A 14,302-nucleotide genomic window follows, 5' to 3' on the forward strand; every position below is an offset into this window, starting at 1 on the left:
TTGATCCCAGGTGTGTTCTACCTCCAAGCTACCCCCCTCGTCCTATTATTTATTTTAAAATAGGTCTCGCTAAGTTGTTGGGTGCCTCTCTAAGTTGCTGAGTCTGACATCAAACCTGTGATCCTCTGTCTCAACCTCCCAAGTACTGAGGTTACAGGCATTTGCCACCTCTTTCATGATTTGATGTTTAATTGTCAATGTCCACTAATGTCACTTTATGTTAAAGTGCATTTTACTGGAAAACCTGTCCTTTGGTAGAAATATATTTATGCTGTGGTACTGCTGGAATGAATATGGTTTTCATTATTTCTGCATTAGACGTAGTCATGATTTTAAACATCTCTGTTTGTTTGTGGTATTCTTAACCAACTATCACTTAACTGACTTGCCAGAATGTCAGTGCTGTGCCCTCTGTGTGAAGTGTTCTCTTTCCCACTAAATGTTGCATTCTGCTGGCTAATCCTAACTGCTTACCATCTAGTCTCCTCATACTCCTCTGTTTATCCTCAGGTTTCCGGGCTTCCCCAAAATCACTTGGGAATGTGACCAATTGCAAATGTAGCTAATTTATTATGTAATTATGGAAATTTAAGAGTAAAAAGAAAGGTTTATTCTGTAAGATAATGTGATAAAAGAAATTCACTTTTCTTAGTTGCTGCTGAATTGATATGGGACAAGTCAGTGGACAGGTGATGTGCTGTATTTATATTCTGAAAGAGTTCTGAGCCGGGCTTGGTAGCGCATGCTTGTAATCCCCGCGCTTGGGAGGCTGAGACAGGAGGCTCTCATAGGTTCAAAGCTAGCCTTGGCTACTTGGTGAGGCTCTCAGCAACTTAGTGAGACACCGTTTCCAAATAAAATATAAAAAAAATAGGTCTGGGAGTATAGCCTGGAGGTAGAAAAGCCCCTGGGTTCCACCCCTCCCCCCCAGTACCACACACAAAAAATAAAATAAAAGAGTTCTGTATTCAGAATTCTTCGAAAGTTACCTTTATGGTTTGCTTCACTTCTGAGAAATATAAAGCCCTACTGTGTTTAGCTGTCTTTTTAAAAAATTAACCAGCCGGGCATGGTAATGCACATTTATAATCCCAGCATTTGGGAAGCTGAGACCAGCCTCAATTACTTAGTGAGGCCCTCCATAATTGAGACCCTGTTTCAAAATAAAGAATAGCCAAGTGTGGTGGCGCATGCTTGTAATCTCAGTACTTAGGAGGCTGAGACAGGAGGATCATACAGGTTCAAAGCCAACCTCAGCTACTTAGTGAGGCTTTCAGCAACCTAGTGAGACCCTGTTTCCAAATAAAATATAAAGTAGGTCTGGCGGTATTGCCTAGAGGCAGAAAGCCCCTGGGTTCCATCCCCAGCACCACCAAAAAAATAAAATAAAATAATAGGGCAAAGAGTATTGCTCGGAGGTCGAATGTCCCTGGTTTCAATCCCCAGACCTGCAAAACTAAAATTAAATTAAATTAAAAAATAACCAATTTCCAGCACTTCTGACTGCATCAAGTGAGCAGCTTCTGTTACATAGTTTTGGAAACTTCTGTTGGGTCTTTTGGAGGTTGTGGTGAAACTACAATAAATGTAATATCATAAGCTTCTGTGGCTTTGACTTCTAGTCCTCTTCTGTGGGCCTCATCCTGTCTGTTAGCTTCTCTGTATTCTGTAGCCTAAAGGTACATAATGATCCCTTAGCCTATGGTAATGAAATGACAGGATAGTCTATTTAAAAATATGTAACTCTGGCATCTAAAACTGAAGTACATATTTTTCTATATTTCACAGTCACCTTAATCAGAAAACCCAGTTTGAGAATCCAGTGGAAGAAGCCAAAAGGAAAAAGCAGTTAGGACAGGTTGAAATCGAGTCTTCAAAACCAGGTAGAACTTTTTATCTGATTTTCTAAAAATAAATCATGAAATTTGTATCCTGAATTAATAAAAGTGAGTTTGAACTTTTTATTGCTAGGGCTTTGAAATTCAATAGAGAATGTCTAATTTTTGCCACTGTAAAGATAAGAATAATCTTAATAAAACATCTGAACATTTTGAGAATACTGAAATTTTTTTAGGATTATATAAAAGGTATAAAGTTATTGGGAAAAGAGATTGGGAGGTTTTTTGTTTTTTTTTTAATGAGTTTGAGATTTGATTTAAAGGTTGATTTTTTTAATGTTTAAAGACCAATCCCAGTATTAAATCTCTGATTCATTCTGAGTTTCCTCCAAGTTAGCTGTGAGGTCTAATGTGTATAACCATTCAGGATTCCCCACTAACCAGTATTAGTCAACACTAAAGAAAAACACCAAGTGATCTGCTTAAAGCACTGAGTGACATCAGGCAGGACGGCTGGTATTAGTAATTTCAGAATCATCTGGGAAACATTGTAAAAATACGTGAGGTTTTGATGAACCTAGTCATGTGTATTCTAATACAGCTGCCCAGAAAGTTCTTATATTTGACTCATCTCTCCCTGTCTCCTTCTCTTCTTCCTTCTGTCATTAATAGTCAAGGGTCTGTTTGGTCATATTATAGCAATCTAGTAGACTCCCCACTTCTGTTGCTATGAGGAAAATAGTTCTACAGCTACTCTCAGAAGCAGGGACCCCTTAAGTTTTGCATATGGTTAGGCAACAATTTGAGTTTAACAAATATATTTGAGCACTTACTATAGGCCTAGTGCTTTGCTACTAACTTACTGTTAAAAAATGTTTGAGATTAAGACACATCTTGCCATTAAGAGGTTACAATTCAGTATAGGAAGCCAATGGTTACAGTATGGGGTGATAAGTACATTCTAGAATAGTAGTTAAATGTGTAGGCTTGTAATTTAATAGTAGTTACAGTAACAGGTTCGAAACTCATCTATGTGGCCATGGGTAAGTTCTCTAAAATCTTTGTGTCTCTATTTTTTTTTTATCTATAAGATAGGAATAATAGTAGTACCTGCCTCTTAAAGTTGTTATGAGTATATATAATTAATAGATATATAAGTGCTTACAATGATATTTGTCATGTAATGATTAATAAATAATAGCTTTCTTTGTTACTAGAGGGACATATAGTAGTTACATATCTGCTGATGTTCCAAGACTCCCAATGGATGCCTAAAATTATGAATACCAAACCTCATATATACTAGTTTTTTTTTTAACACATGCATGCCTATAATAAACTTTTCCTTTTGCCCTTAAAGGAGACTCTATACACCTTCTTTTTGGAATATCCAAATCCCCAGCATCATTGCTTTTGTAGCTTTGGTGCCATTATTAGGTAAAATAAGGGTTACTTAAATGACCGTGATACCCGAGAGTTGATCTAATAACCCAGATGGTTACTGAGTGACTAACACACAGGTGGTATATACACCATAGATACCCTGGACAAAAGGGTTATTCATATTCACTTCCCAGGTCAAATGGAGTGGGATTGTGTGAGATTTCATCTACTCAGAATGGCACACAATTTAAAACATAGGAATTATTTATTTCTGGAATTTTCCATTTAAAATTTTTTGTATCACCTGGATGTGGTGGCACACGCTTTTAATCCCAGCACTTGGGAGGCTGAGACAGGAGGATCACGCAGGTTCAAAGCCAGCCTCAGCTACTTAGTGAGGCTGTCAGCAACCTAGTAAGACCTTGTTTCCAAATAAAATATAAAAATAGGCCTGGGAGTATATACCAGATGTAGAAAGCCCTTGGGTTCCATCCCCAGTATCACACACACACAAAAAAAAGGTATCACAGTTTAATATGGGTAACTGAAACCACAGAGAGCAAAACTGCAAATAAAGGGGACAACTGTCTTACAACTTCCATGAGGTAAGGAAAAATAAGTACAGACAAGACAGTGAGGAAGAGAGAAAGTAGGTAGGTGCTTTCACCAGTCCTGTGATATGAGAGTCCTGACAAAGAGAAGTGAGCCCTCATCTAATCCCCCCCAGTGATTTAGTTTGAATTTAAGCTCTAACTGTTATACATTATATTATTTTTTTATTTTCTTTTTCTTTATGGTTTACTTTATTTAAGTTATACAGACTATCTGAATCAACTTTGGGGCTATATTCATTGTCATTATTTTGGTCCTCAAACCCACTTCTCGTTTTGTCCCAGATGTGGAAAAATCACATTTTACTCGCGATCCATCCCAACTTAAAGGTGTCCTTGTTCGAGCATCACTGAAAAAAAGCACAATGGGATTTGGTTTTACCATTATTGGTGGAGATAGGCCTGATGAGTTCCTACAAGTGAAAAATGTGCTAAAAGATGGCCCCGCAGCCCAGGATGGGAAAATCGCACCAGGTAACAAGTTTGTCAGAGATGAGGAGTAGCTATATACTAACAAAAAGTATGGTGTAGAGGCCATATACATACATACATACATACATACATACATACATACATACATACATACATATTTATGGAGAGAGAATACATTTATAACTGAAGAAGGCAATTATTATATTAAAATTGTTTATCCTCAAAGTTCAGTGCATGCTAGCTTGGGGGAGGGCCTTTTAAAAAAATAAGCAGAAACTATTAGAGAAAACATGTTAAATTTATTAATTTTTAAAATAATTTGTATAACTTTTAGATAATCCTATAGCTGTTTGACAAGTATAGTGGTACACATCTGTGACACATCTGTTCCGGAGGCTAAGGCAGGAGGATCAAAAGTTCAAGGACAGCCTTGGCAAATTAGTGAGACCCTGTTGCTAAATAAAAATAATCCCATTATGTGTGAAGCTCTGGGTCCAAATCCCCAATACTGGAAAAAAATTAAATCAATTATCTCAAAATAAAAAATTAAAAGGGCTGGGAATATATCTCAGTGGTAGAATGCTTGCTTAACACATGCAAGGCCCTGATGTCAATCCCCAAAACACACATGTGTGCATGTGCATGCATGCGCGCACGCGCGCACACACACACACACACACACACACACACACACACACACACCCTTCTAAAAATATATTGGACATCTCAGAAGACCATTTGAATGTTTGATTTTCTTTGATTATGTTGGGTACTTTTGAGCAGTCTAACATTTACTTATAATTTCTATTGAAATATGGTCCAATGTGATATTTATAGTGCTATCAAACAATTATATCCTGTAGTTTTTTTCCCAAACTGTTTTTGCTTCCTTATTGTTACTGGTTGTTAGTAAAATTGAACTCCTATGTTAAAAATTATTGTTTTTACAGAGCTATATAAACTTGTCTTATATATAGTTTTTCAGAGATCTTTATTTGGCAATTGTATGTATGTATTGTGTGTATGTATGCATGTATGTATGTATGTATTTTGCCATGCTGGGAATTGAACCAGGAACATTTTACCTCCAAGCTATACCCTTAGCCCTATTTCTTATTCTCTATTTTGAAACAGGGTCTAAGTTGCAGAGGGCCTCACTAAGTAGCTTAGGCTGGCTACAAACCTTTGGTCCTCCTGTCTCATCCTCCCAAGTACTGGGATTATAAGCATGCGCCACTATATCTGGCTAATTGTTGGGTATTTTCATATTACTGATAGTATTTGTGCTGAAGAGCTTGAAGAGGTTTAAAACAAATGACTGAATACTGGAGAGAGTTAATCACTTTTTTCCAGAAGGAGTTTACTATTCCAATCAAGTTGCAAGTTGCTTTTTGTGTTTTTTTCTAGACTATTTTATGTCTTCTGTTATTTTACATATATGTTACATGGACCCACATTTGGGTGGTTCAATTGTCGTGGTTCTTTTTTTGTGTGTGGTACTAGGGATAGAACCCAGGGGCATTCTACCTCCAAGCTACACCCCAGCCCTATTTCTAATACTTTGTAAAATTTAATTCCAAAGATAAAGATTGATAGTAAGGTTTTGGTTTGTGTGGTTGTTTATTGGTTGTTTTTACCTTTTCAGCACTTTGTCCATGAAACACATACACCAGCTATTAACCATATGCTGTAAAACACATCTCATGACTGTTAAATATATGCTGCCAAGCCAGGCATGGTAGCACATGTTTATAATATCAGTACGTTGGAGGCTGAAACAGGAGGATCACAGGTTCAGAAGTAAGGCCCTTTGCAACTTAGTGAAACCTTTTCTCAAACAAAGAATAAAAAATAGGGCTGAGGATGTAGCTCAGATGTAGGTGCCTCTGGGTCCAATCCCCAGTACTGAAAAGAAATGTGTATACGTGTGCGTGCGTGCGTGCGTGCGTGCGTGTGTGTGTGTGTGTGTGTGTGTGTAGCCAAGATTCCATCATACAGTTTTAAATCTTCCTGAAACTAATATGCATAGCAATATAATATTTCTATGAAAATTCTGGGAGTTCTCAAAAGGGGAGGAAACGTCAAAACTTTATTTCTATTTAGTTTAATTTCTGTATCTCTTTAGGTTATGAAACATTAACATTTGTTTTTAACACCATCGGTGCTGGTTTTTTAAAGCTTATGTAGAATCCTAACAAATGTAAACACTTCTGTTTGTCACAATAATAATTTTACTATAAAAAGCAGCAAACAAATGAGACAACAGAAGACAAATTTTTTAAATCAGGGCTGTGTTGAAAAAGTACCCAACTTATAAAATTCAGTTGTAATGATTCTGAAACCAAAGTAGTCATAATACTGTAAAATCAGAAAAGCAAAATCAGTTTTTATAAGGATTTATTTGGCTTTTCAGTGTTTTAAATAGTATTTCCATTGCTCATCTTGTGTTTTTGTTGCTGTTTTCACTTTTTAAAATATGATTTATATGTTGGCCCTGAGAGAAGGCAGAGTGCATCTGAGGGCACGTGGCTCAGGCGACTCTCGAGTAGTGACCTGAAGGCCTCTGCTGGACATCATGGCTGACCAGGCCCCTAGGGGTGACCTGTACCTCTTTTCTGGCAGATCGCGTGGACTCTGGGAGAAAGTAGTTTGCAACTGACGGGCACTTGGCTCGGGCGACACTCGGGTAGTGACCCTGAAGGCAGCTACTGGACCCCGGAGTTCCGACAGCCCCTATGGGGTGTTCGGCCACTTTTCTCTATTCCCTTCTGGCAGATCGCGTGGACTCCGGAAGAAAGCAGCCTGCACCTGAAGGCAATTCGGCTTGGGCTACTCTCAAGTATTGTCCTGAAGGCAGCTGCTGGACCCGAGTTCCAGACCCTTTGGGGGTGTTCAGCCACCCTTGCCCCATTCCCTGCTGCTTCCAATAAACCTTTTACTCCCCTTCAAAAAAAAAATATGATTTATATGTAATCATAGTATTTGGAAGGCTGTGAGACCCTGTTTCAAAATAAAAAAATAAAATAGGTCTGGGAGTGAAGCTCAGAGGTAGAATGTCTCTGGATTAAATTTCCAGGAGCACAAAAAAGTCTGATTTATAATAAATTCAAAAGTTCTACAGAAAGAAGGATGCTAAGACAAATATGTTCAGAAGTTAATAATGGTCTAGTCTGTAGTTTTACATTTCTCAAACTAGAATAATTTTTTTAAGCACACTGTAATCAGTACCTTTCTAAAGTAAAAAAATAAGATGGTGGAGGAATCTTGTACCCCATTAAGATGTATGATTACAATGCACCAATAAAATTTATGTTAAAAAGTACAAAAATGAAATAAGATGGTATTTAAAGGATAGCTTGTTTGTATAGACAGCCAGTGAAATTATTTGCTCTTTTGTGTACTAAATACCTACTATAATATGCTAAGTACATTTTTGTGTGGCCACTTATATATGACTCATACACAAACAAAGATAATAAATTTGTAGTTTTTAATGATTCACTTGAACTTGAGGTTAAAATCTTTCCTGCTAAGATAATTAATATGTTAGGCATTTATATAAACTTTTAAAAGAGAAGTCATAAGAGAAAATGCCTGTGTTAGAAATTGATCTTTTTAGTTGTTAATAAACAGCAAGAGATTTTTCAGAATTCAAATTTGTTTGCTAAATTTAAGTTAGTTTTGCCTTTCCTCCAGCAAAAATATTAACTTCTTTGGTGGTTTTAATATTTTTAACATTATTATGTTTTATCAGGTGATGTTATTGTAGACATCAATGGCAACTGTGTCCTTGGTCACACCCATGCAGATGTTGTACAGATGTTTCAGTTGGTACCTGTCAATCAGTATGTAAACCTGACTCTGTGTCGAGGTTATCCACTTCCTGATGACAGTGAAGATCCTGTTGTAGACATTGTTGCTGCTACTCCTGTCATCAATGGACCGTCATTAACCAAGGGAGAGACTGGCATGAACACTCAGGAGTTTAAGCCAGGAGCAATGGTCCTGGACCAGAATGGAAAATCAGGCCATGCTTTGATCAGCGATCGTCTTAATGGTCCATGCGATCCAAGTGAACAGAGAGCATCCATGGCATCATCAGGCAGCTCCCAGCCAGAGCTAGTGACTATCCCTTTGATTAAGGGCCCTAAAGGCTTTGGATTTGCAATCGCTGACAGCCCCACTGGACAAAAGGTGAAAATGATACTGGATAGCCAGTGGTGCCAAGGCCTTCAGAAAGGAGATATAATTAAAGAAATCTACCATCAAAATGTGCAGAATTTAACACATCTCCAAGTGGTTGAAGTGCTAAAGCAGTTTCCAGTAGGTGCAGATGTGCCATTGCTTATCTTGAGAGGAGGTGAGTGAAAGCACAAGGAGAAATATTCATGTCAAGCATTTGTATCTGTTAACTGTTCTTCCTTAGAGGTCAAGAGAAATCTTTTTTTTTTTTTTTTTAAGGTACTGGGACAGAACCCAGGGGCATTCTACCTCCAAGCTACACCCCAAGCCCTATTTTTCTTTTTCTTTTTTTGGTGGTACTAGGGGTGGAACCCAGGGGCTTTTCTACTTCTAGGCTATACTCCCAGACCTATTTTAATACTTTATTTGGAAAAAGGGTCTCACTAAGTTGCTGAGAGCCTCACTAAGTAGCTGAGGTTGGCTTTGAACCTGTGCAAGCCTCCCAAGCTCTAGGATTATAAATGTGTGTCACCACGCCCAGCCCAGCCCTATTTTTTATTCTTTATTTTGAAACAGGGTCTCACTGAGTTGCAAAGGGCCTCAGTAAGTAGCTGAGGCTGACCGCGCACCGCAATCCTCCTGTCTCAGCCTCCCAAATGCTGGGAGTACAAGTATGCGCCACCATGCCTGAAACAGAAGAATCTTTTCCCAGAAGATTTCATTAGCAATTGGTGTGCATTTTCCTTAAGGTTTTGATTGTTTTCATAAGCATTGTCTTTTTCAGTGGTGTTTTAATCATTAATGTTTTCATTCATGTCCATTATGGATTTCTTTCCCACTATATTCATTTTAAAATCTGATTTATGGCTCGAATAATCAGAGAGTCACAGTATTATGCTACTTAAAATTAAGTATACCCTCTTAATTTCATTTTTTCTTTTGATGACAAAAATAGAAATTGACTCTTTCAACCAGTGTTTGGGTACCTATATAAAGCACCAAAGCTTTTGAAAGAATTAACATCTCCAGCCCACTGTGGTGGTGGATGCCTATAATCCCAGTACCTGAAAGGCTGAGACAGGATTATTGCAGGTTCAAGGCCAGCCCCAGTAGTTTAGTGAGACCCTTAGCAACTTAGCAAGCTCCTATTTCAAAATAAAAAGGGTTAGGGGTGTGGCTTAGAGGTACAATGCCTCAAGGTTCAATCCCCAGTAAAAAAATAAAAATAATAAAAGTCTAGCCGGGTGAGGTGGTGCACGCTTATAATCCCAGCATTTGGGAGGCTGAGACAGAGGGATCACAGTTCGCGGACAGTAACAGCTACTACTTAGTGAGCCCTTTGCAACTCAGTAAGACCCAGTTTCAAAATAAAGAATAAAAAAAATAGAGCTGGGGGTATAGCTCAGAGGTAGAAGCCCTCTGGGTTTCATCCCCAGTATAGCCAAAACAAAAAAACATCTCCATGTGTGAGCAGTTGAGTGGCATGTTAGCTTGTTCTGCAGAAGCAGTCATGATAGCTTGTGCTCATAAAGCTTTTATCTTAAGCCCTAATAACTGCCCATAAACATTAATTAAACTTCACAATGCTTATATGAGAAAAATGAAATTTTTATTTTTCAAGGTCATCAGCTGATATGAACTGCTCCCAGACTTTATAAATTCAGTTGCAAGGACTCACCATAAAGTTGCTTTTTTTTGTGGTACTTGGGATGGAACTGAGGAGCAGTCTACCTCTAAGTTATACCCACAGCTCTATTTTTTATTCTTTATTTTGAAATAGGGTCTCAGTGAGTTGCAAAGGGCCTCACTAAGTAGCTGAGGCTGTCCACAAACTACGATCCTCCTGTCTCAGCCTCCCAAATGCTGGGATTACAAGCATGTACCACCATGCCCAGCTAAAGTTGCTTGTGTGTGTGTGTGTGTGTGTGTGTGTGTCTGTCTGTCTGTGTGTGTGGTTCTTGGGATGGAACCCAGAGGCTTTCTACCTTCGGGCTACACTCCCAGACCTATTTTCTATTTTATTTGGAAACAGGGTCTCACTAAGTTGCTGAGAACCTCATTAAGTAGCTGAGGCTGGTTTCGAACCTGTGTGATCCTCCTGTCTCAGCCTCCCAAGCGCTGGGATTAGAAATGTGTGCCACCACGCCCGGCTTAAAGTTGCATTTTAATAGGCTTTCTCACATCCATACCTATGAAGGACTAGCGTCTTAATAAATAAAATTTACCCTTCACTCCTTTATTATTCTGGCCTTTAGTTTTCATTTTGATACAAATGGCCACTTTAGTTTCATTGGCAGGTTTTTTCCTTATTCTCATTTCTTTGAACTGTTTTGGTTTCTTTTGTGGATTATATGGCACAAGAAGGAATCGTTTGGTTAATGCTGGAGAATTACCCAGAATGACAAATGCGACAAGGCCAGGGTTCGATGTCAGACAGGTTGATGTCAGTTTTCTGCCTGGCCACTTACTAGTTCTATGGTGTAGGGAAGAATCGTATTATTTTACTTACTAAATGGAAAGAGCATTTTTGCCTTAGGATTGTTGTAAAAATGGAATGAGATAATGTATGTTTGATGCCTGGCACATAAGGAATGTTAGATAAAGAATTTACTAAGTTACTAAAAGTTGTACTTAGTTTTATCATAAACATTAGCAGTATTTAGAATCTGGGAATACTTCCTCTATTTTTTAAAATTTGGCTTCTTTGCATGTTTATAATCCCAGCATTTGGGAAGCTGAGACGGGAGGATTGTGTTTCGCGGTCAGCCTCAGCTACTTAGTGAAGCCCTTCGCAACTCAGTGAGACCCTGCTTCAAAATAATGAATAAAATTTGGCTTTTTTTTTTTTAAGGTCCTCCTTCACCAACTAAAACTGCAAAAATGGTGAGTATTATCTGGTCTCATACGCTTCCTCCCCACATACACTGAGAGGTGGTACCTCCTTACCCTGTGTGAAAGTTCACTGTGGAGAAGATGGTGATGGTGATGACAATGGTGACAATGGTGATGACATGGTGATGATGGTGATGACATGGTGATGATGGTGATGGCGATGGTGATGACAATGGTGATGGCTGGAGAAGTCAAGGAGCAGCTGCCCCCGGCTTGTTCTGTCCAGCACTAGGAAAGCCCCCTGGAGGGGTGTGTGCCTTGCTTAAGTCTTGCTATGGGAGACCTGAACTACTGATTATCCTGTCCTCTTAAGTAATAAATTATGGACACATTTAAGAACCTGATTAGGGATCCTTTTACTTTCCCTGTATTTCAGAGGAGAAGATAAGCTATAGTTAAACATGCGGACAGATGATAAACTATTTAACATCTTCTTGATGATTCTCAAAGAAAAAACTTAGTAGCCAGGCGTGGTGGTGCATGCTTGTGCAGTATTTGGAAGGCTGAAGCAAGAGGATCACAGTTTCCAAATAAAATAATAATTAATAGGGCTGGGGGTGTAGCTCGTGGTAGAATGTCCCTGGATGCCATCCTCACCACCAAAAAGAAAAAAAGAAAAGACATAGTAGCTGCACATAGCTTCCTGGGGACTATAAGTGCCCACATCTAGATAACTTTATATTTAGGAACAAGCAAAACTCTCTAAAAGTGATTGCGGTCTCCTGAGCTAAATATGCTTGTACCAGAGTGATAGACTGTCAAGTCTGAAAAGAAACCTTCTTTGACATTCTTCTGAATAACTGAGTAGCTAGAAGGTCTTATAGAGGAAAAAAATGGGTGCACCAAATAGTGCTACTGTGGAAGAAACTAGTAGGTGTACTCTTGTGGCTATTTAAAATCCTAATTTAGCTCTAGTTTGTTTGATTTGGAGTCTCTCACCTCAAAAAGGAAACTTTTTGTGTGGCACTGGGGGTGGAACCCAGGGGCTTTTCTACTACCAGGCTATACACCCAGCCTTATTTTATATTTAATTTGAAACAGGGTCTCACTAAGTTGCTGAGAGCCTCACTCAGTAGCTGAGGCTGGCTTCGAACTTGTGCAGTCCTCCTGTCTCAGCCTCCCAAGTGCAGGGATTACAAGCATGCGCCACCATGCCCAGCTCTTTCACCTCAAAATTTAAAGATGGTTTTCCATAACCATAAACCATAGACTATTAAGGGGAAAACCCTTTGATAATAAGTGGATTAATTCCATCCAGCCCACCCAATAGGAATCCTTTGTAAATTTTCTGTTGTGTGGATCAAAAGGGAAGAAACTCAGCTTCTGCCCCTGCACTATCAGGTCTAGTGTGGATAGAAATTGTATTTTGTCCATTTGGTTAAAATTGCACTATTTCTACATTCCTCCAATAGTTGTTTTTACCTCCTGCACCAACACATCTATTTGATAATAGTTGCCTTTGCAGCCACAGTGACCCTAATGCTTTATGGTAGATGGAAGGCTCTGATGACCTTTAACAGTTTCTCACAGAAGCCCAGGACATGTGGGAGAGAGGACGAGGCTCCCTCACCTTCTCCACCTCTGACGATCTGGGTCAGTCTATGATGGCTGGCCACTCCTTACCCCCACTGCTGCCTCACAAGCTGGTGCCCATGCATTCTAGTCAGTGTTAAATACTTAAGACAAATACCTCAGATCTTTCTGCAGAAATTCAGGACAACAAGCTGGTCTCAGAAGCATATACTTAAGTGTTCAGTTACCTTAGTTAATACTCCCTATCCTGTTTTCTCAAAGACAATATATTATCTTAAACATCTACACTAGGAATTCAATTTGGTGAGCGGGAGGTGAAACTTAGCCAGAATTTGTGGAAGGAATTCTCAGGGTCCCTTTTGCTCTTGTTGTGTTCATATTTACCTCCATTCCAGAGTCAACGTGTGCCGTGGTAGTGGAGAAAGATGCAAGACCGTTTAAACTGAGGACTAATTGAGGCCCTTCAGCTGACGACATTATCAGCTTTTTTTCCATTTAAGTTAAATATGTTTTAACCAGATATCCATGGCTATGAAAGTGAATTCTTCTAAGACTGATGGTTGCACTGGCTTTGACCCTGCCACCTGTGCAGCTGTACTCAGTTGACTACCCAGTTCAGACAACAGTTTTATGAATCAATCAACCATCTTATTTACAAAGTACTAAGTAAGGCCCTTTTCCATTTCAGGTAACGGATACAAAGGAAAATTCAGGAAGTTTGGAGGCCATTCATGAGCCCGTTCCCCAGCCCATGCCTTTTCCACCCAGCATTGTCAGATCAGGATCCCCGAAATTGGATCCCTCTGAGGTCTACCTGAAATCTAAGACTTTATATGAAGATAAACGTAAGTAGTTGTGAAATATTTTGGGAGAGAATGTAATAAGATAAATTTGGAATTTTTTAAACTGGAACCTTTCCATCCTTTAAAAGTATATCAAGCAGATATTTCCTCATTACCATTTTAATATGACTATGGGATTTTTCCATGTGCATTCAGCATTTATTAATTCAGAGTTTTAAAACCATGAATCAAGTGCAAGTGCCAGTCATTTATCAGACATTGGGATGCAGACATAAATAGGTTACATAGGCCCTGTACCCAGAAGTATAATGAACTGTAAGTAGAAAGTAAAATATGTAATCAAATAAGTATATAGATAAGTACAACATCAGCCTGCCAGGTGCAGTGATAGAAGGATCAGCTGAGTAAGTTGGATCCAGGGTAAAAAGGAAATCGTATTAGCAGTATAAGTAGGAGGGAGGGTCAGATAAAGCTCCATACAGGCAGTTAAGCTGGAGCCAAGTCTTAAGGAAGAAGAGATGTTTCAGAGGAAGATAAAGAAGAAACACAGGAGTGGCACTTGCACATGAGCCTCGCAGGGCCCAGGTGCTGTGAGTGGTTCAGCATGACTGGTGTGTGTGGCGAGGGA

The 14,302-nt window shown here is 39.0% G+C and overlaps 1 protein-coding gene across 2 annotated transcripts in view; it reads left to right on the top strand.

Moving 5' to 3' along the window:
* Positions 1–14,302, top strand: part of MAGI3 (membrane associated guanylate kinase, WW and PDZ domain containing 3) — a gene marked incomplete at both ends in the record, with an annotated part of 258,307 nt that overhangs the window by 204,563 nt on the left and 39,442 nt on the right. For both annotated transcript variants that reach the window (XM_080693205.1, XM_080693206.1), the window contains 5 exons: positions 1,789–1,883; positions 4,118–4,306; positions 8,019–8,624; positions 11,298–11,329; positions 13,560–13,716. In XM_080693205.1, coding sequence (XP_080549331.1) covers positions 1,789–1,883; positions 4,118–4,306; positions 8,019–8,624; positions 11,298–11,329; positions 13,560–13,716 — 1,079 coding nt within the window. The remainder of the gene's footprint in view (positions 1–1,788; positions 1,884–4,117; positions 4,307–8,018; positions 8,625–11,297; positions 11,330–13,559; positions 13,717–14,302) is intronic.

This window comes from Muscardinus avellanarius (assembly GCF_963383645.1).
Source record: "Muscardinus avellanarius genome assembly, chromosome: 3".
Lineage (NCBI taxonomy): Eukaryota > Metazoa > Chordata > Mammalia > Rodentia > Gliridae > Muscardinus > Muscardinus avellanarius.